The sequence below is a fragment of the Pocillopora damicornis genome, chromosome 6 (genome assembly GCF_964200805.1).
Source record: "Pocillopora damicornis chromosome 6, jaPocDami1.2, whole genome shotgun sequence".
NCBI lineage: Eukaryota > Metazoa > Cnidaria > Anthozoa > Scleractinia > Pocilloporidae > Pocillopora > Pocillopora damicornis.
Window position 1 is genome coordinate 19,025,057 of NC_142675.1, and position 23,359 is coordinate 19,048,415.

Consider the following 23,359-nt stretch of genomic DNA (forward strand, 5'->3'; position numbering starts at 1 on the left):
ACGAGAGTAGCATCAAACTATGTCTGTTTCAACATACTTCATACACTGCATACATTCACCCTTGTGCCTGTCACTTTGAACTCTCGTAGCTAATTTAAGACAGTTTAAGTTTAATAACAACAAGAATCGCATACAAACACTTTTACCGTGACGATTTATTCAAAATTTCAAGCTGTGCAATCTTGTTTCCTTAATTTATTTTAAATACGTCTTCCTTTTAGTTTTTCTTCACTTTTTTTCCTTTGATCGCGTTCAAAAGAGTTCAATGTAATATTATGTACTTCGTTCTTTTATCAATCATAATTTTCTTAAAATGTCGTTTTCAAAGACTCTCTGCTTTACAACTAAATGTAACGTGCACTTCACAAAATTCTTGAGAAAACGCTCGAAGAAACTCCTCAGCAATTAAGTATTTTCACTTCAAAGATCTGAGAGCTCTTCCCTCAACTGAAGGCAGAGAATCTGCTGTTACATCATTGTATCATTCCCCAATTGATATGTCTTTATTCTCATTACCACTATGTATGAAAATGTATGAACAATGTAAGGTGAATTTACGTACTGACTCACCCTTAATAATAAAAGGGTTTATTAAAGTGCACTGCAATACTGGGACCGGTCATTAATACAGCCAGAAGATTAATCACTTTTTTAATCAAACTAAAATTCTAACTTCCTCACCTGTAGAGTTTGGGTTATTTTAGAGAACAAGAAATTCCCTTATTCTATTTATTTACACCGTGGTTAAAAATAAGGATTAATTTTTCATTCGCTACGTCAGGAGCGAAGTTACTTGATCTGGGGTGCGAGGCACCAAAGTTTTAACATCCGGGTATTTGTTACTATCGTTCACAATAGCGTCGTAGAGCGTCTTGTACGTTGCACAAACAGCATCCACCGCTCGCTTGTGGACGGTATCGCTACGAAAAAAATGCAGATACATCATTTATTAGCGCAAAAAGAGGGTAAAAGTTCCCTAACACTGCAATCCTGGTCAAAAGTTATTGGGACACCTTCATTATCATGCCACCTCTCCCCCCCCCCCCCCCCGAAAAAAAAGAAAAAAAAATAGCTGGTATGAAATCCTTCATGCATTATAGGTCCCCAAGAATTTGGTTGAGGATTGGCGCAGAGTATCTTGAAACAGTCCACAAGCAGGGTTAACTTAAAGCGGCTTCCACTTTTCCACTTCACCTTTCAGACACGACTTTGGTCCTTTCGGTTAAAATGAGTCTCAGTTCTTTTGGTAATAATGTACACGAAAAAATTACGCGCGTCTGATTGGCTGAAAATGAATGGATTCTCATGTAACACGAATGCAAGGTACAAATAGCGCGCGCGCACTGCCAAAATTTACGTCTGCCTTGACCCTCTGTACATTATTAACAAGTAACAACAATCGCCACGATTTCTAGTGCAATTTGGTGTAATAAGCACTTGAAAATGTTTCAAAGACTACAAAATGCACATGCCCTACAGGCTCGACAATTTTTTTTGTCTTTGAAAAATCTACACGTGCTTTTTAACACCAAATTGCACTCGATATCATGTTAATACCTCTACCAACTCACAGTCTTATCTTTTGATCTGATTGGTTGAAGGGACGGTAGGAGTGTTTACATCACTCAACAATAGAAGTAAAATTAGCCATTGCGATCAACTATTAATTTCAATGCTTAAATGATACTTGTTTTAAAAAAATTCACAAGTACAAAGATACAATGACTTAAAAACTTACCGTAGTCTTGTCGTTCTCAAAAGATTGCACTGAGGCATAACTAGACTGTCGGGACACGAGAGATATTTATCGAATTTGGCCTGTGATGAAAATAAAATTATGAGTACATTTATTTTAAGTCTCTATCAACCCGACAATGCTCCAGATAGAAACTGAAGTCACATTTTCAACAAAGAAAAAAAACAGAATTTGTGTAATGGTAACCAAGAAAGAGTGGATTCGCGGGGACTGAAAATTTTTTCTTTGTCCCACGATCGTGATATGACGAAAAACATCTTTCACGCAGGTTATTTAATTTGAAAATTATCATTGCTTTATCTCAAACGCAACTTTTTTGAGATCATTTATTAGCGTCCTTTATTCCAGCAGCCCAGTTTAAGAAAAGAATTTGCTTCACAACATCCAATTACTTTGGTGGGAGAAGAGGTCCTATTTTCTGTACAATCTCTTAAATTTAGCCCAATATATGAATTTCACAAGCCGTTCCTAATTTGTCGGCTAAGTTTTTTTAGACTCAGGGAATCTGGTGTCCCGGGAGTGAAGTTCTATGCTTTGCTGGAGAACGAAACAAAGGTCACATAGGACGCTATGTGTTCACGCCTGTGAGGCGACGATTTACATCTGTACATAAAAACGAAAACATTACACACCATGGCGTCCTTAACACTCTGCGGATCCATTCCATGAAGCGAGGACAGCGCAACCTTGAGAAAAACGCAAAGAAAGCAGTGCCAAACGGTTTAAAAGAAAGTTGCATGATGAAATTCAATATCGCACCAATTCCGAACACTTCAGCACACCAACTGACTCACCCTCTGACCGCGGTTCTCCTGGTAAACAGTGTACAGATTACCAACACCGGAACGAGCAAGAATGAATGACGCTTGCTCACTGATCAACGTATCTAGATGTGCTTCCGTCTGAAAGAAAAAAAATGGAAAAAGATTTCTAATTTTTAGACAAGTGACGCTTATCTGCAAGATTTTAGGATACATAATGAGTTTGACAATTCTGCAAGACTTGTAGACTGGAAGAGAATGTTTACCGTCCCGCAACTTTTAACATCTCGCATTTTGAAGGTTCGTTAAAAATTGAAAAGTTTGCGACGTATCATAACGTCCTTTCCATTTATTGGGTCTATTTCGCACCGAGAGTTTTTCAGATTGACAAAGCCACGTGACAGTCTTATAGAAAAGCCGCAGCGAAGCAACTCTTAAGATGTCCTCACTCCGTCTCCCCCGTCTCCCTGCCCCTGTATGCAGAGTGCAAGTTTTGTACTCTTCGTAGGCCAACTTCGCTTAAAAATTCCAAGATGGCAGCCTCACGATCGACTTTGTAAGCTTAGAGACTGTTCAGACACTTAACTGTCTTAAGCCTTTGACACGCTTTCTTACCTGACCCGCTAGCATTTCGATGTGTTTATCAGTAAATTCGTACACCGCCAACGTGCTCTGTATCTGATGAATGCAGTTTATCATGTAAGCAGCCATGTCTGACGCGTTCAGATGGCTGGCCGACATGGAGCACATCTGGATGAGTGGGTCGACAAGACAAGATATAATCTACGGGTAGAGAAAAAAAGGCCAAGTTTGAGAAATTTTCAATTGGCTTTGGAGAGTAATCTGGAATTACCTTGGTTTGCTTTATTTCGCTATGTGATTGGTGCAGAAAACTCGCGTCACTTTCTGGACCAATCAGATTGCCATTTGGTCACCCGCGTTTTCCCGCGCTTCAAGCCGTTTGCTTTAGTTTACTTTAAATTGTCATTGGCTGCTCAATATGTTTTCCCTTCATCTGATTGGCTGATGTGATTACTTTGGTTTTGACTTCAAACACTTAATCAAAATGCGCTCCAACCAACCAAGTATAGATTACTAAAATTCCACAACTCTTCCCTAATTTTTTTTTGATAAAAATTTCCAGACAAAAATTTGCCCTAAATAACCTGTATGCGCTTTCCAATTACAACCTCTTTTTCAAAAAACAACCTACAACAAGCTACGTTTAGCATACGCCCTATTTTAACCGCTCTCTTTCTGATGTCAAAGGAATTACATTCGGAAAAAATGAAAGGTTAGGCTTTGAGGGTGCTCCCAATGGAAAGACTTGAACCGCTGTGCGAATTGAATTCACCTCAAAAAAAGGGTTGCATGGCAATTGCTCTTCACCTACCCTTGAATAATCAGCTTGCCTGGCATCCAGTGGAATGACAGAAGCATCGTGACATGTAAGGACGTCTCTAAGTAAACTCATCGTTTCTCTTAGCGATTCTGTAGGACTTAGATCTGGGGGAGGGAGTTCAATCTAGAAAAACATTGAACAAGCGGCAAAATAAGTTGATAAGATTAAGATTAATCATAATAAAATAAAAACGGGCATAGACGCAAAGAATCGAAGAGGCAAAAAGGAAAAGAAGCAATGAGCAAAAAGGCAAAGAAGCAGAAAAGGAAGCCATGAGGAAAAGCCGTTCTTTCAAATTTTACGCACAACACTCCACAAAAGAAGTTTATAAAGAGAAGAAGCGCTGCGTGACAACCCAGAGAATAGCTACAAAGGGTATCAAGCCTTTACCAATAAAGTAAGAGCGTTTGTCACTCACCTTTTCTAGCAGTTTGCTCGCGTGACAGTTTAAACTGTTGTAGAACATCTTCAACGCTAGAGCATTCATGTCAAGAATGGTAACTGTTACCGACGCATCTTCATCAATAAGGCTCCTGTAGGGCAAAAGGTGTATTGCAATGCGTTTTAACCCTTTAAATCCTAACATCAGTAATCAGTTTTTCCACATTTCCTAAGGCGCTGACGAGGAGATTTTTGTTTAGTTATCAGGAACTTCTTCCTGTGACGTTAATGTGTGATATAGGGGTGATATTGAGAATTAGGATCGGGCCACTCCCAATGATCAAAGTATTAACTTTTTTTTCAGCTTTTATTTTCTTGTTTTAGTCAAGAAATAGACACAAGAGATGTTCTCACAACTCAAATTCTTCTGCACTATCGAACCGTAAGTTTCTTTTAGCACTTTGTTGAAGACAACTCCCGCTGAGTCCTCACAGGGGATGGGGGCAATTCTGCCACAACTAAACGAGTCTCCAATCATCCTTCTGTGGCATTTCGATCAAACTATTCTGTTTTTCACCTCTAAATCTGGACAGTTAATTAGCAATCTTTTGAGGCTCTGTTACACAATGAAATAAAACTTTCATCTTACCCTATCGTTGTGCCATAAAATTTTAGAATATTTGCTAAACTGAACAGCATCACGGCGCCCGGCTCTGACACAATGACTTGCTCCACTCGTACCTACAATAATCATACATCAATAAAACGGTCTCGCATTGAGACAAACAAAGATACAAACACTCAAGGCCAGTTATTTAGACAAAGTTTAACCGTTGTTCAACAAAATCTATTCTTGTGAACAGTATCAAGACGGCCAAAAGTTAACAGTGGGAAGACATTTATTTAATTGAATCAACCCTCTTATAGATAGAGCCTGAGGCCCACTAATTGCGTTAAACCGTGGCTTGGATTAGATCTCGAGTAATGAACTACGAATACGAGAGTAGACGTCCATTTTGAGCAGGAATACTGATATCAGCTGCTAAACCTTTTAACTCCCAAGATCTCATTAGTAATTCTCCTTACAATCTGCTACACAATTTATATAATGTTAGTTTGGAGAATTTGGAATTGGATCAAACAATAATCCCCTAATTGATATTTTTCTTTACTCTCATTACTTGTCTGCTTGATATTATACTGACACTGTCTGGAGAAATTCTGTCTCGGTCCCTAGTGGGACTTAAAAAAGCACGAGCGTTTCGTCGCCCGATAGGATAAGTTCTAAGACTTGAGGACCGCAAGAAGTCTGCTGGGGGTCTGGCACTAATAATGGGAGCCACACTTCTGGCCAACCTCTCGCTGGCTAGCTTACTCTAGGCCTCAAACTTTTTTCGCGAGCGCAAAAAACGCTGACGTGCCGCAGCGCTGATGTGTGCCTCGATGGGCAAACTAAAATTTTCCCAATCAATGAAGCAACTTACCTTAAATGGTCTACACACTCCTTCTGTTATGTGACTAAGGATTTCTTTTTGTATGTTGTCGTCTGCTGCAAAAGCAAAGTGATTAACGAATGAGCGGAGATGAATATTTCCCTTTCCCATGTATCTGTCTGTTCAAAAGTAACAATGATTAAAAATAACACATATATTTAAAAGAATTAAAAACATACTTGATGATGAATTTCTTAGTAAACTATGGAGAAGTTCTTTTTCTGAAGCTATCGCCTGGTGAAGCCATGCTAACATATCACCAACATATCTGGAATAAAATGCAAAATTGTGGTACTGTAATAAACTGTACATATATACATGCGCATGTAACACAAATTGTTAAGGTTGATTCTTTGATGGCAAAATGACCCAAAAGTTTCCATTTTGTTCTCAGTTTTTTAGGGAAACTTAAAAAATACTACTATTACCTTTCTGTGCTTCTGTTGTATTTTATTTAAACAGTTTAGGAATCTCCGTACTGAAAGCTTACATCGTAATTCTACAATGTATTTTTTAAGTGAAAATTCAAATTGTACAACCATCATTTGCAACTAAATATAAAATGAGAATGATGAAACTTGTTTTGCAAACTTAAAAATTGTTGCTTTTTTTAACAAGAGATCAACAAGAATTACAGAAAAAAAATAAATACATAGAAACAATAACAACAACACACATTTTAAAGTTGTGAAGTTACATACATGCATGGAGCATAACCCAACAGCAATAGAATTAAGATTCCAATACATAGTGCAACATTTAGCTGTTACTTTGTAAATCAAGCATTTTTCAGTAACATTTACAGAAAATCTTACATTTGTACTATCAAAGACCTACAACAATCTAGGCTTTTCCTACCTGACTGGATCATGTGAGTGTAATTCAATTGGTCTGGGAGTTCCACCAGGTCCTATAAGGTAAATGCAACCAGAGGAAAAACGTTACACATCACTGTAAAAAAAAAAAAAAAAAACCACCCCTTCAGTTCAATATGCAAGAATCCAAGCTGACATCTTCATGGCACTTGAGCCCCTCAAAGTGTTTATATTCAAGGTGTGCCACCTGCTTTTGTCTTTCTTCCTTACATTTGTTGTAGTGTATTATAATGTAACTTTTTCAAAACAGTAAATATCGGCTCCATCAATGAAAAAAATTTAAAAAAAGAACATGATAGTCTATGGTACATTTTGCTCAGAAATTTTCCCCTCATTCAAAACCAGTTTACTTGGCTAGACATTAAAAGAAAACATGCCTCCTCTTGTGAGTGCATCAATGAAGCATCTCACCACCGCAGTTCTTCTGGCTGTTCCATATTCATCTAAAGTATACCTATGAAAAGTAAGGAATAGGAAAATTAATTACAGCTGGGCAAATAAAAAGAAGAAAATCAGCCCAAAAACGAAATTAATGAGAGCACACCACTTGAGACTCTGGAAGTGAAACACATGTAAATGAACCAAGCAATGTACCAGCCTAAACTATTTTTTGCTGATTTTTTTTTACTTGAGAGGAGCTGATTCCAAAACAGAGGATCTGCTTGCAGTCTAACAACTGGGCAGAGCCATTTTTTTCCCAAACACATGCATGCATATGTAAAGTTCAACATTAGATAACACATTTGAGGCATGACTACAAAGCAGGGTAAAGAAAGAGACTTTAAAAGAAGTATAGTGTTCATCTGATGATACATTCAAGTGACAACTGGTGAAAATTGATTACCAGTAAATTACATTTTTAAGGGAAAGGAGAGGAGGAGGGTTGGGGGGGGGGGGGGAGTGGAGGGTCACATAGTGATTCTTTACCCACCAAGGAGTGGAAAAGGGCTTGCAAGTGATTCTTCACCCACCAGTAAAAAATTGAAAAAGAGAAGAGCCTTTCAAGGTTTTTTTTTTTCTCTCCAGGCAGAATCTTTTGTAAGTCTATTGCAAAAGGTCTGAGAAGGAGAAAAATTTATTGCAATTGTATTTACTTACTTAAACAACACAGGCCTGTCCTGGAGAGCAGCCATTGCTCTGCTTAGCTTGTTAGATATGTCAGGAAGATCTCCTGTAAGGCCTCTGCATTCATCTGCATGTGGAAGAGATGTAACCCAGTGAGAACTGTTCTACTTTGAATTATTAAAATCACAGCTACATGTAATATGGTGTTCCACTTGTGAGACAGAAAGAGGTGGACTTGAATAAGGCAGTAATGTCATTATAGAAATAATTCTAGGAGTTCTGAGTCATGAGCTGAAACCAAATCAATAGAATAGTTTCACTAATGTGATTTGGGGATCCAGGAAGGTTTTTTAAGAGCAATTACCACAACAGTGCTTTAATACTCAATTTTCTTTCCGCCTTCTCTTGCTTTGTTTTTCACTTTCCCTGTTTCTCCCTTTTTGTATTTATTTCACACTACAGTATATTGGTTTTATATTGACAAGTACATGTACTGGGAGAAGGGCTGTGGCTAAGTTACCATGGTGACATCCTAGCAGTTAAAGAGGTTGCTGCCCTCCACTGTTACTAGATTACAGCACCTACAGTACCTTCCGATACTATCGACTAAATGTTTAACCATTAAACCCCTCATGTGACCATGATCTAATTTCTCCTCACAATATCATCCATGAATCACACAATAAGGTCAAAACAATAAGGGAAATGATCACTACAGCACAGCTCTTGACTGTTAAACAAATTCTCCCCATCAGCATCTTGGGAAATATATAAGAACAGTATAGAGTACAGTATGGAGAATATGCATACTGAAATTGGGTGCAAAGGGTTAAATCCACTTCTGAGATCAAGAATAGAGGGAAAGGGAAAGGTAGAGGTCACAAGTTGAAGCCTAGGATTGTTCTTTATATCACTCTCACTCTCATAATCATCATCACCATCATCAAAACGATGCCTGGTTTTACATAGACTGTCACAATGTACCTTGACTCCACCTGTAAAGCTTCTCGTAGCTGGACTCTAGATGCAATGCCATGGCTTCCATGATCTGCAAACTGGATAACATGGAAGATTATTTAACACATTTTGTGAGAAGTTTTCCCAACTCTGTTGATATTACAAAAAGTTACTGACAAAGGATCAGTTATAACAGACAGTTACCCAGCTGTTTGTTGTTTCGTCCTCAGCAAAAGTTTGCAGTCTTTGTGAATTTCTTTAACCCGTGAGAGGGCTTCAAAAAATGTCTGCAAAAAACAAATTCGAACACTTACAGGACATGAAAAAATTACATACAAAACTGAACATGTAGATTCTATATTGCTGTGCATCTGTTCAGTTGTAATAGATCATCGATGATGTAAAAATGTGGTAAGAACAAGAAAGTGGCTCACAAGGCCCAGCCAAGTGTGTCACTGATGTATGCATACTTTGGCCTGCTATAGATTACACAAACTACACAAAATGAGGATGTTGCAGACCTCAGAAATGGGTCCATTCCGTGTTCCCTTCAGAGCTTGAACCTCGTCCGGTTTTAATTGGAATCTTGAAATGAATGCATCTGCGACTGTTTCTTTCATCTGTATTCTCTGACTGAGAGATTAAGAGAGCAAAATAACATTTAAATTTTTAATATCAAATCAAATCGTAAAATCAACACCACTAACCAAATTTTATTACCTACATGTAAATTGTGAATTTTTATGGTCACAAGTGCTGCACTGTTAGTTAATCTCAGTAATGCATATTGACTTCATTTATATAATTATTTCGAGCATCACTATTGTCTGTGACAATTACCTTTCAAAATGGCTCAGATCACCAGAAGGCATTAACTATTCAACACTTACCTTTCAGCTTGAAGTGTGGTAGTCTTGCTTATCAAGTCAGAGGTTTGGTCTCTTGCAGACTATATAAAGAAACTTTGTATGAATTTGTGCAAATAATGTAACAACCTGTCAACTGAACCTTCAATAACTTAACTCTTTTCATATTCTCAAAGTAATCCTGCATTCTGATTGGTTTGCCTAATCAGTATATCATAATAACATCAATGAAGGGTTGTCAATATGTTTTGAAGTGGAAGGTACAAACTGCAAAGCAAGTGGCCGATGGAAATTCTATCTTTACCCTAATGTCCCAAATTTTAGAGAAAATAGGCTGTGATTTTGCTTCTCACAGAGAGCAAATTTTGCTGGTTCTTGCCTAGTTTATATTGAAACCTTTGATTGACCATAGCAAAACATTCAAGTTCATTTCTGTCAATTTTACAAATGCATGTTTAAAATGTTTACAATAACTGTGCCTATGAATTTCCAGCAAATGTTTACTAATTAACAGAGAAGAAGGCTCATCTCTTTAGTCAGCTCTGCTGATTGACCTCTATGTGCAGATAAAAATCCTGACAGATATTCTAAAGTTGCTTTTTGACTGTAAACTCACCAGGCGAATGCCTATAAGACATTTAAAGAATATCGTTACATCTCCACCCATAATTTGAAATTCAAAAGCACTGCTCAAAAAAAAAAAATTTGAGTATTGATCATCAGTTTATGGTTCACTGGTTTGGAAAATGAGCATGTTTAAGTGCTTCCTTAGACAATCTACAACCTTGTGGCACAAAACTTGCTCAAGATTGTTACTTTGTAAATTAAAAACATTTCACGCAATGTGCAAGAAAATTTTTTCAATCCAAGATGGATAAAATTTCTGCTGAGAGCAAATTTAATTTAACCCTTTCACTCCCAAGATCTGAGAGTTAATTCTCCCCTCTAGCTGACACACATTTCCTTATGAATTGGTTACAAGAATTTGGTGTTGGATCAAGATAACAACTTCTACCTGATAAGTTTGAGTATTCTCATTTGCTGTTTGCTGGATAATATATGGATATCATAGGGAGAAGTCACCAGTCAATCACTTAAAGGAGTTGAAAGGCTAAGGGAGAATTTCTAGTCAGATCTTGGCCATGGGAGTTAGAGATCAAGGTCTGAAGTGCAACCCACCTTAAGTCTGCTTGTCATTTCTGTGCAACACCTACTCATTTGTTCAATGTCTGCATGCACAGCATCCAGTTGCTATGAGGCAAAAAAAGTTCTGCTTACATACTGAGTAAATAGATTGATAGATAGATCTAGATATTTTATTGAAATAATCAAATTTCAGCATTGTTAGGTTGAATTGCATGGAATTTACAAAAAGTTTAATTCATAAACACATTTATAAAATAACAATTTCACATAATGTAAAATGACTGTATAGAAAAAAACTACGTATAAATTTTCTACCAGATGAAATAAATGCGTTCGTGTAACAATTCGTGCACATTTTTGACACCATGAAATTGAGCTGGTTTCTAAAATTGTATCGGCTAATGTTCTTGGAACTGATTGAATTGATTCATAGATTATCTGATGACAGCCTGGCAATGAGTGTAACCTTCCACAAAGCTGCCTATGGCTGTCGCCTTGAAGCTTTTATATAATTTCTTACCTGTTATAATTCAAGCTTTCTTTGCAATTGACATCGTGTAAAATATTTGCTTAAATTACGACTTCAGAGCCCTTGGGCTTTATTGTATACAGGACTCGTCGAGTTTGCTGACAAATTTCATATCAGTTTTGTTTTTTAACTGGAAAAAATCACAATCTACCTGTTTAACATCTCTAAATGCACCCTCGAAGCTCTCATTGATTGCCAAGCTTCTTTTTTCAATATCTCCACGCAAATTCCGCCGAGAACGCAAACTGTTGTCCATAAAAAAAGTCGACAAGGCCTTCAAAGCCTCCACCATTTCCTGCAGGATTAAAACAAATTTTGCTACATTACCACATTTTTCTTCTGGGAAGAGAATAAAACTTAGTATAAAAGTACTCATACCTTGTCATTGTCCAATCTAGTTTCTAAGATCTTGTTTAATTTCCTTGATAGCGGATTGTTTGGTTGAGATTCGCTCCCTTCCGCCATCTTGGAATTCTACGTGGCCTAACATTTGCGCATACTTCTTCGAGAACACCGCTGGTCGACTGCTGGCGGTTTCTCCCCTTCCTTCAGTTTTCTCGTAAATTACACGTGTGTTATTTCATAGGCAGATCACGCTATTTGTTCGTAGTTAATAATTGTTGACATGAAACGAACTAAATCTTTGAGGGCTTTGAATAAATTACTGAAAATTGCATGTCTACCACATCTAGATTGCATCTCGGTCTGAATTCGAATATTTTAATGAGGTTAATTAAATGAATTGTTAATCGACACATTTGTGGTATTTTTCGCCATTGCGGGCTGTTTGAAGAAGAAGTGAATTCGTAATAAGACGCTTCAAACGGCACATGAGGGAGAAAAAATACCACAAATGCGCCTAAACCTTCCAAGACCCTTCCTCCACACGGCACCTGAAGAAGTTCCGATGTATTTGTAGCTAAAACAGCCTCATTTTTCTTACCCTTCTCGCCAGCCATCTTAATCCACAGATATATTTCGTGTTGGCTATGCTTTGTTCGGGATATCGAAATCTTCTCAAGTACATCTACTCCATGAATAGTACCAATAACCCATCCGATATGAGCTCCTCGACATTAAAAATCTCAGCTAGTGCAAACCTTCCCCCAACCGATTCACCCCTCTTCCCCTCTTTGTATATCACCCAATGATCTGAGCATAGTCTTTGCTTACACTGATAATCGATTGTGAATCCATGACCACTTTTCTACGTAAAAAAGCATTACTTTAATTCCAAGCTTTTCTTGTTTACAGTAAAAGAGATAGATTCGATAAAGTACAACTGCTCCGATCTAAGCGCGCTTCCTTTTTGCGGGTTGCTTTGTGGACCCTGTGACCTTTGAGAGGCCACCCTTCACATTTCCTTGCTGTATTAGAGCTTGCACTTCTTCTACTGTCAGCGGTTTTGCATCGTTACAATGCCATGCCTGATCACTGTCATCTTCAATCGGGGGAGGTACAATTAAAAAATTCCCATGTGCTGGCTGAGGACCCACTCCTTGTAAACCGTCAACGGATATGTCTCCGCCAGACTCGTTCAACTTCTTGATCTTCTCTAGAGCTTTGTTTTGCAAGAGTTCGTTGCATTTCTGCTCGATAATTCCAAGGTATTGCATGATGTTATTGTCATCTATTGACACACCAATTCCAAGCAACTCCGCGATTGAGGAGCGATCGCACTCTATTGAGTTGAAAACGCTTTCGACCTTCGGCTTCAAGAGCTCGAGCTGTCTTCTGCTTGCTTTATACTCCTTATTCACCAGTGTCAACTCATCAGTGACTTCGACCATCTTCTGCTCAAGTTCATTTAAAATTTCCTTCCTGTGCACATCACTGTCGACACCCTCTTTCTTGATGAGCTCGATCTCGTCCTTCAAGCGTCTTATATCATCTTTCAGGTTCTCAATTTCAGTGTTCATGTTGTTTACGTAATTGTACAGCGCGAAGTTGCGATCTTCGTTCTCAATAAAAGACTTCACAAGAGTGTCTGTGTCATCTATACCAGTAGCTTCCTTGATCTTGTCGAAGATCTCCTCAAACTTGCTGGTTTCTTGTTGCAACCCATTTAGCTGAGCTTCATATTTCTTTATTGCACGAACCATCAATTCGTCCTCTAGAATGGACGCACGGTCTTCGGCCTTTGTAGTCATGAACTTCCGAAGTTTCCGATCGTGCTCAAGAATGCGCTTGACGTCTTTGATTTCCGCGTTATAAACCGCCATTTCTCGGTCAGCGCGCTCGCGTAGTGAAGCCATCCTGTGTTGTGCTTCGTCTCTTATGGTGAAATGAGTCGTCGCCACTTCTGAAATACGATCTATTTCCTTTTTTCCTTCGATCAGTTCAGCCTGAAGACGCTTGTGCAGATCAAGGAACCTTGCTTTCTGTCCTTCGACGTGGTTGATATGTTCTCTGAGCTTCAAATTGCCGGTCAAAGCAATGCTAAATTTCTTGGTCATCTCATCCAACCTGTTCTCCAATATTCGAGTAAGCTTCATATTGGCGACATGTTTCTCTTGGTACACATCTTTACTTCCTCCCATCTTCTTGCTCTGTTGGTTGATCTTTTCTCTCATGGCAGCTACTTTTTCATCCACACTCGCAATTGCTTCTTTCTCCTTCTTGAGTTCCTCCTGAGCTTGCGCTTCTCGTTCTAAGAGCTCGACAAGCTTTTCGACATTTCGTCGATCAAATTTCTCATTCTGTCTACTGCTTGCTACGTGCATCATTGCTTCCAATTCTTTTTTTTCTTTGACTAGTGCTTCAATAGTTATTTTCTGCTTGCGCAAAGTATTTTCAGTCTCATCAGTGTACATTCTTCTATCGTTGCGCAAACAACGATACTGTCGTTGCAGATGGGACAATTCCATTTGCGCTTCCAGCTGTGCTTCGAGTGGGTCAACCTTATCTTCTTCCCTTAGGCACGGCATGTTTTCTTCGACACTGAAAATAGACTATCCTAACCTCGTAAACTGCAGCGACCTTTGTTGAAGCTTGTTTTGAAATGTTGCGAAGGAACAGGGATGCTGCCTTTGTGACGCATTTATTCGACCGCGCGCACTTATTTTCTGGCGTCAATTTGTGCGTGATATCTGATTTTCATTTCCGGTCTCGTCATTTTGAAGCAAGGTGTGACACTCACGGACATTAAGTAGAGAAGACACAGCATTTGCTCTCTATCATTAAATTGATCCTCAGGAGAAATTTTTCATCTTATAAGTACGAAGTACTAAAACTCTATGAGTACACATCAGTCCATTATCCAAGTAACAGTTATAACACGATGTTTTATAGTAAGTATTCAGTCATAACCATTTATTATGAATTTAGTGTTGTTTTTCGTCGTGACATATAGCTTGCCCTTTGGCACATGTAATCATTTTTTGGATCTCGACAAGACGAACCAATTAGGAGCGAAAAAAACCTTCACTTCACGCCTTTGAAGCTCCAATAGGCAGTAAAGTATCGCGCTTAGTGATGAGTTCAACAAAATGTAAATATGATGTTGATGACTTCCTATGAAAAAACACCTATCACACACCTTACTCTGCCACATCATTTAAAAAGTCTGAGTGGTGCACTCTCCTAGGTTCGCCTGGTAGAGCCCTTAGAATTACCAAATTAATACAATTTGTTAAAAAAGCAGAAGCACTTCCGTTTATATATTTGTGTACTTGTTTTTTTAATAAATTATCGCTGAAAACTCGGAGTGATACCTCTCAGTTATCAGCTTCGGCAAGATTCAACGTGGGGACTTTCTTCGTCTAATTTGAACCAAGCTTTCATTGGAATCATGCTCAAGCTTCAGTCTGCAGACACTTCTGTTTCTTTCAAAAGCACGGGCTTTATGATACCCTACCTAAAGAGCGTCTTTTATTTCTTAAAGAGTTGTCATAAATATCCAATAAGTCATAATAATTGATTATGCGAGGCAAGCAAAATTGATGCAAATCAACCAGCATGTTAGTTAACCTTTCCATCTCATTGAATAAATAAAAAAATAAAAAAATTAAAAAAAAAACGCTAGTCGTCGGCTGATCATCACGAATATGTTTGTTCCAGAGACATAGACGGATCTGACTCCTTCCGACCGTGTAATGATTTGTACTGCATCATCAAAACTAGAAAAGGATCGCTTCTCGCTCCGGTCTTGAACTCTTCTATGGTAAGCTTTCCATCCTTGTTCAAGTCAAACTTTTCAAAGATCCTCGCCGTACGTTGTTCTGGCGTTTCCTTTCTTCCCAGTCGACTGTCTGCGTACATTTTATACACGGATCTGATGATGTCTTCCATTTCGCGCTTCGTTACGTACCCATCACCATCCACATCGTAGATCTTGAAGGCCCACTCCAATTTCTCTTCAAGATTTCCTCTTGATGTTATTGAAAGCGAGTACATGAACTCTTTAAAATCAATGAACCCACTTTTGTCGGAGTCAAATGTGCGGAAAACGTGACCGGCAAACTCGGACGCATCCCCTTCAAAAAAATCTGAATACATGTCTTGAAAATCTGCGGAGGATACCAGTCCATTAGGGCAACTCTTCATGAAACCTTTGTACCATTCCTCGATTTCTCCTTGCGCAAAATGCGTACATTCCATCAACTCGGACAATTCTTCTTTCTTCAGTTTTGTCTTCCTGTTACCCATGTCGAGTGAAATCCTGGCGTTGGCTTTGTGTTTTTTTGTCTTTTTGTCTTTTTTTTTTTCGCTTTTGCTTTTGAAAGGTATCAAGGTATTCGCCGATGTAACAGACCAATTATCTTGGTTTGTTTAGTTAGATAAAAGATTCGTAGTCGTCTGAAGATTTAGTAGCCTGAAAAGAAAACAAAATTAATGAGTTTCTAAGAAAAGTTAGCTGCGGCACCGCGCTGAATCAAGCTATTACGATCCTTAAACGAGCATGACCAAGAGAAGTTACGCTGATGTTTGTCGCATGGATCGGATTTTTGACGCCTATTCCTTAGCTGACATCATGTACATATATCCAAAAATATCTTTAATTCGTATTTTTTACCGGCAGTTTACACAATAACAACCCGCATTCTGATCAACATCTTTCGCGAATTTGTTATGATAAAAGCTCGTACGTAAGCAATAAGGTAATAATTCAATATGAAGTCTGGAGTATATCACCCCTAAATATATTTCAAACAAATTAGAGTCTACGGTAGCAAAGTTATTTATTCAATGTTTATTGTTTTCACCTAAAGCTCGTCCTTAAGATCTATGACTACACGCGCCTTAGTTCCAGTTCCAGTTCCAGTTCCAGTTCCAGTTTCAATAAAAAGCCGTTACTGCGTAGGGAACTGAAATAATTTGTTGCGTACTGAACGAACTAGAAAAAAAACGGAAGAATCCTAGTTTTCAGCATCTTATCTAAACGCACCGAGCAACCGCGCAGTCTCAGAGCTACACCACAATTGACATAAACGGTAAGATAAAACATCGGTCCTGATTGGTTCAAAATCACCTTGGCTTGATAAACAGCTGTCAGTGAATGAGAAAAAATTTTAATGTTTTTCAATGAGAAGTTTTTTCAACTACCTTGACCGTTCCTCCTCATTCGTCCATCAACGGCATTTTAAGAATTAGACTTTAGTGCATGTAATCGTGACGTTATTATGTGAAGATTCGAAAAACCTAAGCCAATAAGAACGAAAGAACCAAATTCCCTTGAAGAGATGTGAAGATGAAAAAATTAATTATTGTAACGAACGTGGTCTAGCTTTTGAAAAACTTTGTTAAAAATTAATTACTTTGCGCACTCAAGTCTCTCAAACGGAATGGTTAGACGAAACTCATTCACTATTTACTAGCGTATAAAGTAGCTGAAAATTGTTGTTGAATAGAAAAAAAAAAAAAAACTAGCTCTTCGCTGTTCGAAGCAGTATGTAATACTTTTTCGTCTCAGGCAATTTAAAGTTCGTGATCAATCTGTATGCAAAAGTTTGGTTTTCAAAACAGAATTATCAGAATGGATAGTACGTTTATATCTCTCGATCTCTTGAGGTCACTCGCCTTGGCAAACATTCGGTGAGAGTATAGTTTATTAGCCAAACAGTGCTAACATTATCATTTAACAGAGACGGAAACTAACAGATCACGGCCAGTCGTGTGATTCAAAACCACTTTGCATAGCAAACAACGTCTGCTGTTGTTCAAAACCAGCAGGTTTTTTTAATTGCAGTGAAAATAACCTAAAGAATATCTCTTGGATTAATCAGCATTTGTTGCGCGAGAATGTTCGACGGGATTTCAATTCAGTCAGTAGTTATACTTATTTGAGCTAAAGTACTTGAATTGATTCAATCATGAGTGGAATTCGGCCATTATAGATTGAGATAATTGCCGAGAATACACGATCGTGACAGACAGATACTGATGAGATATTGTTCCGAGATCCTCTAATTTTTGTAAAGTTATTTTGACAAAGTGTCCTTCGAATTTATCGTCAACTAAAACTGCATAAGTCCGTTTCAAAATGGAAAATTAACAAGGGTGAAAGCACGGTTTGTAGCAGTAATTTCTCATGTTTTTCTTTCGTTAACCTATATATCTAAACATGTCCTCGTATTTGTAATCTTAATTTAGAAAACCGAATACAACTGAAACACGACCACCCAGCTGCTGCGTCGAGTTTAAACCGACTGAAGTTTAAAAGATGAATCAATTGCGGTATTTTCGGGTTAAAGACGCACAAATCTATTCCTCTCACCTGGTGATATGTTACGTCTCGACGAGAAAGCTTGTATTCACTACGAAACAACCGAGAGGTTGACCTGCTCGTTAGTGTTCACACCAGATGAAATCAGCGCATTTCTCCTGATCGTTCGACATATTTTTAGCTTCATTGTAATATGTGACGGAAACGCCGATTGGTTCCTGTTACGATTGTTTGGAAAAATGCTATTTTATCCTTTGACGCGCCTGTGGTTCTAGAAACAATCCTTCAGCTGATAGGCATTTTTTTTATTGTTTCTGTTCGTGTTCATGATTTAAAGTCCTAATGTGACGCTAATTTTGCGTTGGTTACGGACTTAGAATGTAGGTTTGTTTGCCTCTCGTAATAATAAGGTTGCTGGAGTTTGAATTTAAGCTTTGATTTCCTCAGGCAATCACTCCTTTTACATTATAGCGGCATGGTTGTTTGTTGCCTGTAGCGTTTCGATCAATCTTAATTGCAACTTCGTTTTCAGAAATTTAATGGAAACCTTACCTAACGGACAATTTTAACCTCTCAGTCCCTCAAAAATTATGAGAATTCTGTAGATCATGACATCTGCTGCCAAAGAAGTTCATACTTAGGAGCTTTTTTTTAACTTAGCTTCTTTCCCCTATCAGCATGGCAAATTATGTTGGACTGAAAGCAGAAAATTTCGAAATTTCTCAAGCTATTTAAACATTAATGCGTTTGCATGCTCCGAGACTAAATGACTCCTTAGTTTGTCTTGAAATCCATCGAAGTATTCTTCTAGAAAAATTTAAATGTGAAATTACTGAAATTTGATAACAACCTAGCTGGATTTTTAGGTCTAGGCTTTCAAAGATGATAACTAGAATATTTCATTTCGACCTTGCAGAAAAACTATTGAAAATACCTTTATATTCTGGACTGATTTGCTAATATTTCATCACCCAGATTGCTACCGTAAACATATTTAGACACGTTCGCTTACTGAATCATTCATTACTTATAAGGTTGACCTGCCTCCAAAGCCCATTAAAAAGAGACGCTTGACCAGTACTAATCTACTTCCACCTGGAGCTTGTAGTCTCCCGTCACTAAACAGGAAATCGATTTAAGGGCAAGGGGGTGGGGAGAGGTAGATGTGGGGGATTTTGGGGAGGAATCACATGATATTTCATGGGGAACGGGGGAGGGGGGAGGGGAGAGATTAATTGTCCCCAAATGAATATAGAGGAGTGACTTACGAAAACTGGCTGCTTTAATTGAATTTCTAAACTTATATATGAAGTCTCTTGAATTCTTGTGGCAAAACATTACGGAGCTATTAAAATTCGTTTTATTTTATAAATTACTTTGTAGAGTGAAAATCTTCATGTTGCCTTTTTTGGTTTAGTAATAATGTAAGCTTATAAAATTTTATGAATTCAGATACGAATAAATTTTAATTCAATTTTCCAGGGGCGATCAAAAATCATTGGAGCCCGACATGTGCTTTTAGACCGCCAGAACAACACTTTTCTACAGGAGTTAAAAGTATCCATATTAGCTGGTAATTTACGGTCATTTGTAAATGTACGCCTGTTTCAATAAAGCTTATAACAAAATAGTTCGCTAATAGAATACATGAAATAAAGCAAACTTCATTTTAGAAAATCTTTTTCCTTTTGCAGATTTTATCAAAATATCATTTTTTTTATAAGCGTTCTGTGACAGGGGTTGTTTCTTATGTTTTCCTTTCGTATTCTTTGCGGTTAGGGGCGCGCAGCCAAAAAAAATGATCCATTTGCGCATGCCCAACGTTTGACACCTGACCTGAGTGATCGTGGGCGAGAATGTGATTCTCGAAAAATTAAGGAACGCCGGAATTGAGATTTGGCTTGGGCAAGTAAACAATGTCGGCATTTTGACTGGAACACCAAATTAATGTTATACAAAAAGCGACGAAACGTAATCAGATGACTGACAGAACAAACAATTAAGCTTTATTCGTATCTGCATTCATGAAATATTATATGATTTGCGTTGTACTATTCAAACAGAGAAGGCAACATGAAGTTTTCCAATCAAGAAAGAATGAGGGAAGGGAATGCATACATAAGTTTTGAAAGTACAAAAAACCGCCATCTGGCCGAGCAAGCTCTAGCTTCATATCATTACGATGACAGCTTTCTAATTAACTATTTTTTTTTTATCTAACATTTAATTAAGAAGGAATCACCCTTTGAAATCTTTTGAGGTAAATGATTTTCATCCAAACAGACAGGAAATTCACAGCTGCACCACTTCGTTGGTACAGTTTTTATTTAAATCGCAGAAACAAATTACAGATAACTCGTCAAAAATTTATTCAGAGCCAGTTCAGTCTTTTTTAATGTTTTTCATCAACTGGCATTTCTAAAGTGAATAAAGGGGTAAGTTTCTAAAGAAACTGTGGTGCTGCGTCGGTGGGAGAGTATAGCAGGTAATTTAGTGTTAACAACTGGGTTGAAAACGTAAATTAGCCACCGTAAAGGGTAAAAAAGCTGACGTTTCGAGCGTTAGCCCTTCGTCAGAGCGATGGGCAGGTAATTTAGTGTTAACAACTGGGTTGAAAACGTAAATTAGCCACCGTAAAGGGTAAAAAAGCTGACGTTTTGAGCGTTAGCCCTTCGTCAGAGCGATGGGCAGGTAATTTAGTGTTAACAACTGGGTTGAAAACGTAAATTAGCCACCGTAAAGGATAAAAAATCTGACGTTTCGAGCGTTAGCCCTTCGTCAGAGCGATATGCAGGTAATTTAGTGTTAACAACTGGGTTGAAAACGTAAATTAGCCACCGTAAAGGATAAAAAAGCTGACGTTTCGAGCGTTAGCCCTAGCCCCGTTAGCCCAGCTTTTTTACCCTTTACGGTGGCTAATTCACGTTTTCAACCCAGTTGTTAACACTAAATTACCTGTTATTTCTAAAGTGAGTTCTTCAAATTCGTTTGATTCATTTCATTCACAAGCAAAAGGACAAGGTCTTTTATTTACAAGATATCACATTTGGTAATGGTTAGAGGAGAAAATACCACCCCTGAAGCTGAAAGAAGAAATATTGACGTTTCAGTTTTGCCAAATCATTTTGGATTTGGTTTTTAAAAGGAGCTTATAGCCAATACGCGTCTGTTTATTGACTGGATGAAACATATCAGCATTTTTCAATAATACATCAGCAGCACTGTGCAAATCAAGGCCGAAAAAATATTGGGAGTATTTTTCTCGATAAGGTCATGTATAGTTCAGGCAGTCTTGTCGACGAGGAAAAAAAGGGTTTCTGATCGTCAAACTGCGTGTGCTGGGGTAGAAAGCTCCATGAAGCAATTTTTAGCTTTCCCAGAAAGGCCTCTGTAGAGCCGGTGTTCCAGGCCCTTGATCACTGAGAGAAAACCGGTCGAACAGGCGAGTGTGAAACGTTAATTGATGACGCCCCAGTCCCCTAGCACCTCTCATTTAACCTGTCTTTCGATCGATAATGCAGTATAATCATCTGCGCGAGAGTAGCCTTGACAATTGCCTGCAGAACAAGCGTATTTTTTGTGTGTATTCCACTAGACTTTCCCGAGCGAAAAACAGGGAAAGGCTATTGTTGGTGATGGTGACTCAACCTATGCACAAGTCCTAACTCGACTCTTATGCAGACGCATTTATACCAAGTGTAAGTTTTCAGTGCAGCACTTGTTCACAAATATAATGATTCATTGCGTAATTTTAGCCACATAGTTTTAGTCGTTTTTTTTTTTATTAGTTTCTTTGAATGTTTTCTCAGAGTTTAGTTCGTTGGCCTTATTTTTCACTACCTCGTCAGTGTTTGTTTGTAATTGTAACTGTTACTCCTTGTTTCAAATTATTTTTGATCGTCTCCACTATACTAAAACAGGCTCAAGTTAGCGTTATTGGGGATGAAACCTCAGTATACCCTACGGGATGGAACCGAAATTTACCCACAGGGATATGGCCTTATTATAACCTCCAGGATATAATATCAGTATACCTTTCGGGATGTAGCCTCAATATACCCTACGGGATGTAACCTCAGAGTACCCTCCCGGATCTTGCCTCAGTATACCCCCTCGGAATGTAGCCTCAGTATACCCTACGAGATATAACTTCGGTACACCCTCCGGTATATAGTCATTTACACCCTCCGTCGAACAGATGTCTCTACTTCTTCATAATTGAAGTCACATTTTCTTTACAGCATTTTTTTTACCGCAAAGTTATTGGATTACCAATTAAAGGCTACTTGATATTGAGTAGTTTTTATTAACTTTCAGATATCACTTTGGAGAACAATAGATTCAGCAACTGAAAGATAACCTTTAGGCAATGAATGCATCAGCAATCGCCAGTTTCAGTGATAGAGCGCTTTTCGATTGAGTGGCGTGAAACATCTCATCATATCCTTCCCAAAATCTTATTAGTAATTCTACTTACTGTCTTCCATGCAATTTTTATGATGTTAGTACAGATAATTTGGTATTGGATCAATTAATAATCCTTTCATTAATATATTTCTTTATTCTCGTCACTTATTGCCTGATTGATATTGCATTTAACAATAAAGAGATATTCTGTCTTGGTCACTCATAGGAGAGAGCGGATTGAGAATTCTCTAAAATGTCATTGTGAAGGGTTGGATCGAATGGCAGTTATTGGTACCACGGTTACTTTGCCGTTACTACTGACAAATATACGAAACCACAACATTCAGAACATTTCTTGTTCCGGTTCTTTTCTTGTGATTTCCTTTTCTAGTTCTGATTTTGATGGTGAGTGCTAGGGATCTTTTAGCCGGTGCAAGGTCGTTGAACTCACTTCTCAAGATAGTGCAATGCAAACATTTTCGTTCCACACTATCTGTCAGTTCTTGACACCTTTTCAAAATAATTCTTCACAACAAATCAAATGAAAATTCATGTTAATTGTCCAAAATCATGAAACTTGTCATCTATAAGTCCGCTGATATCTTAAAAACGTACTATTTATCTGTTATGTTCTATTGAAAACTTCGCAACCTACGGCGCTCTTCAACGGGCGCCGCTCCCTGTGCGCGCATTTATTTTAATTTTACATTTTGAGCCTGTCGTTTGTAAATACATACAAGGAAAGCTTTTGTAAATAACGTTTCAAGTTAAACTGGAGATGGAGAATGGTGAAGCAGTTATTCATTTCATTATGAGTTTTACACCAGTTATTTGTTTAGTTTGAGAAAAAAAGTATGTTGCACGTATTGTATTAGAATCGATTTTCGATTTACGTTTGGTCAACTTTTTTTAATTTCGAGTGGGAAAATTCAATGGAATAGCTTTCACCTTAATAGAATTAACATTGCCGACCGATCTGTCAGATACTGCATGATTTAAATGAAGACTATTGTTGAGACTTCTAATATAACAGTGTAAATAGCAGCTGCATTCAGGT

The 23,359-nt window shown here is 38.0% G+C and overlaps 2 protein-coding genes and 1 pseudogene across 3 annotated transcripts; all 3 read right to left on the minus strand.

Moving 5' to 3' along the window:
• Positions 1 to 137: 137 nt before the first annotated feature.
• On the minus strand, positions 138 to 11,790 carry LOC113685081 (conserved oligomeric Golgi complex subunit 6). The gene is made up of 20 exons (XM_089211046.1): positions 11,610 to 11,790; positions 11,383 to 11,526; positions 10,736 to 10,807; positions 9,581 to 9,639; positions 9,212 to 9,323; positions 8,895 to 8,977; positions 8,718 to 8,788; positions 7,767 to 7,860; positions 7,046 to 7,122; positions 6,652 to 6,703; positions 5,973 to 6,061; positions 5,785 to 5,849; positions 4,950 to 5,041; positions 4,338 to 4,452; positions 3,911 to 4,042; positions 3,133 to 3,300; positions 2,551 to 2,658; positions 2,389 to 2,442; positions 1,739 to 1,818; positions 138 to 920 (listed from the first exon to the last, which is right to left on the minus strand). Exons 1-20 carry the CDS (start codon positions 11,694 to 11,696, stop codon positions 773 to 775), a joined length of 1,902 nt encoding a protein of 633 aa, XP_089067172.1. The 5' UTR covers positions 11,697 to 11,790; the 3' UTR covers positions 138 to 772.
• Positions 11,791 to 12,434: 644 nt separating this feature from the next.
• LOC113685122 (coiled-coil domain-containing protein 63) lies at positions 12,435 to 14,420 on the minus strand. The gene has a single exon (XM_027202599.2). It carries the CDS (start codon positions 14,156 to 14,158, stop codon positions 12,524 to 12,526), a length of 1,635 nt encoding a protein of 544 aa, XP_027058400.2. The 5' UTR covers positions 14,159 to 14,420; the 3' UTR covers positions 12,435 to 12,523.
• A 94-nt stretch (positions 14,421 to 14,514) lies between these two features.
• Positions 14,515 to 18,090, minus strand: LOC113685130 (neurocalcin-delta pseudogene; annotated as a pseudogene). Its single transcript, XR_016187421.1, has 2 exons — positions 17,947 to 18,090; positions 14,515 to 16,044 (listed from the first exon to the last, which is right to left on the minus strand). The product of XR_016187421.1 is annotated as a neurocalcin-delta pseudogene (transcript).
• Between the last annotated feature and the right edge of the window lie 5,269 nt (positions 18,091 to 23,359).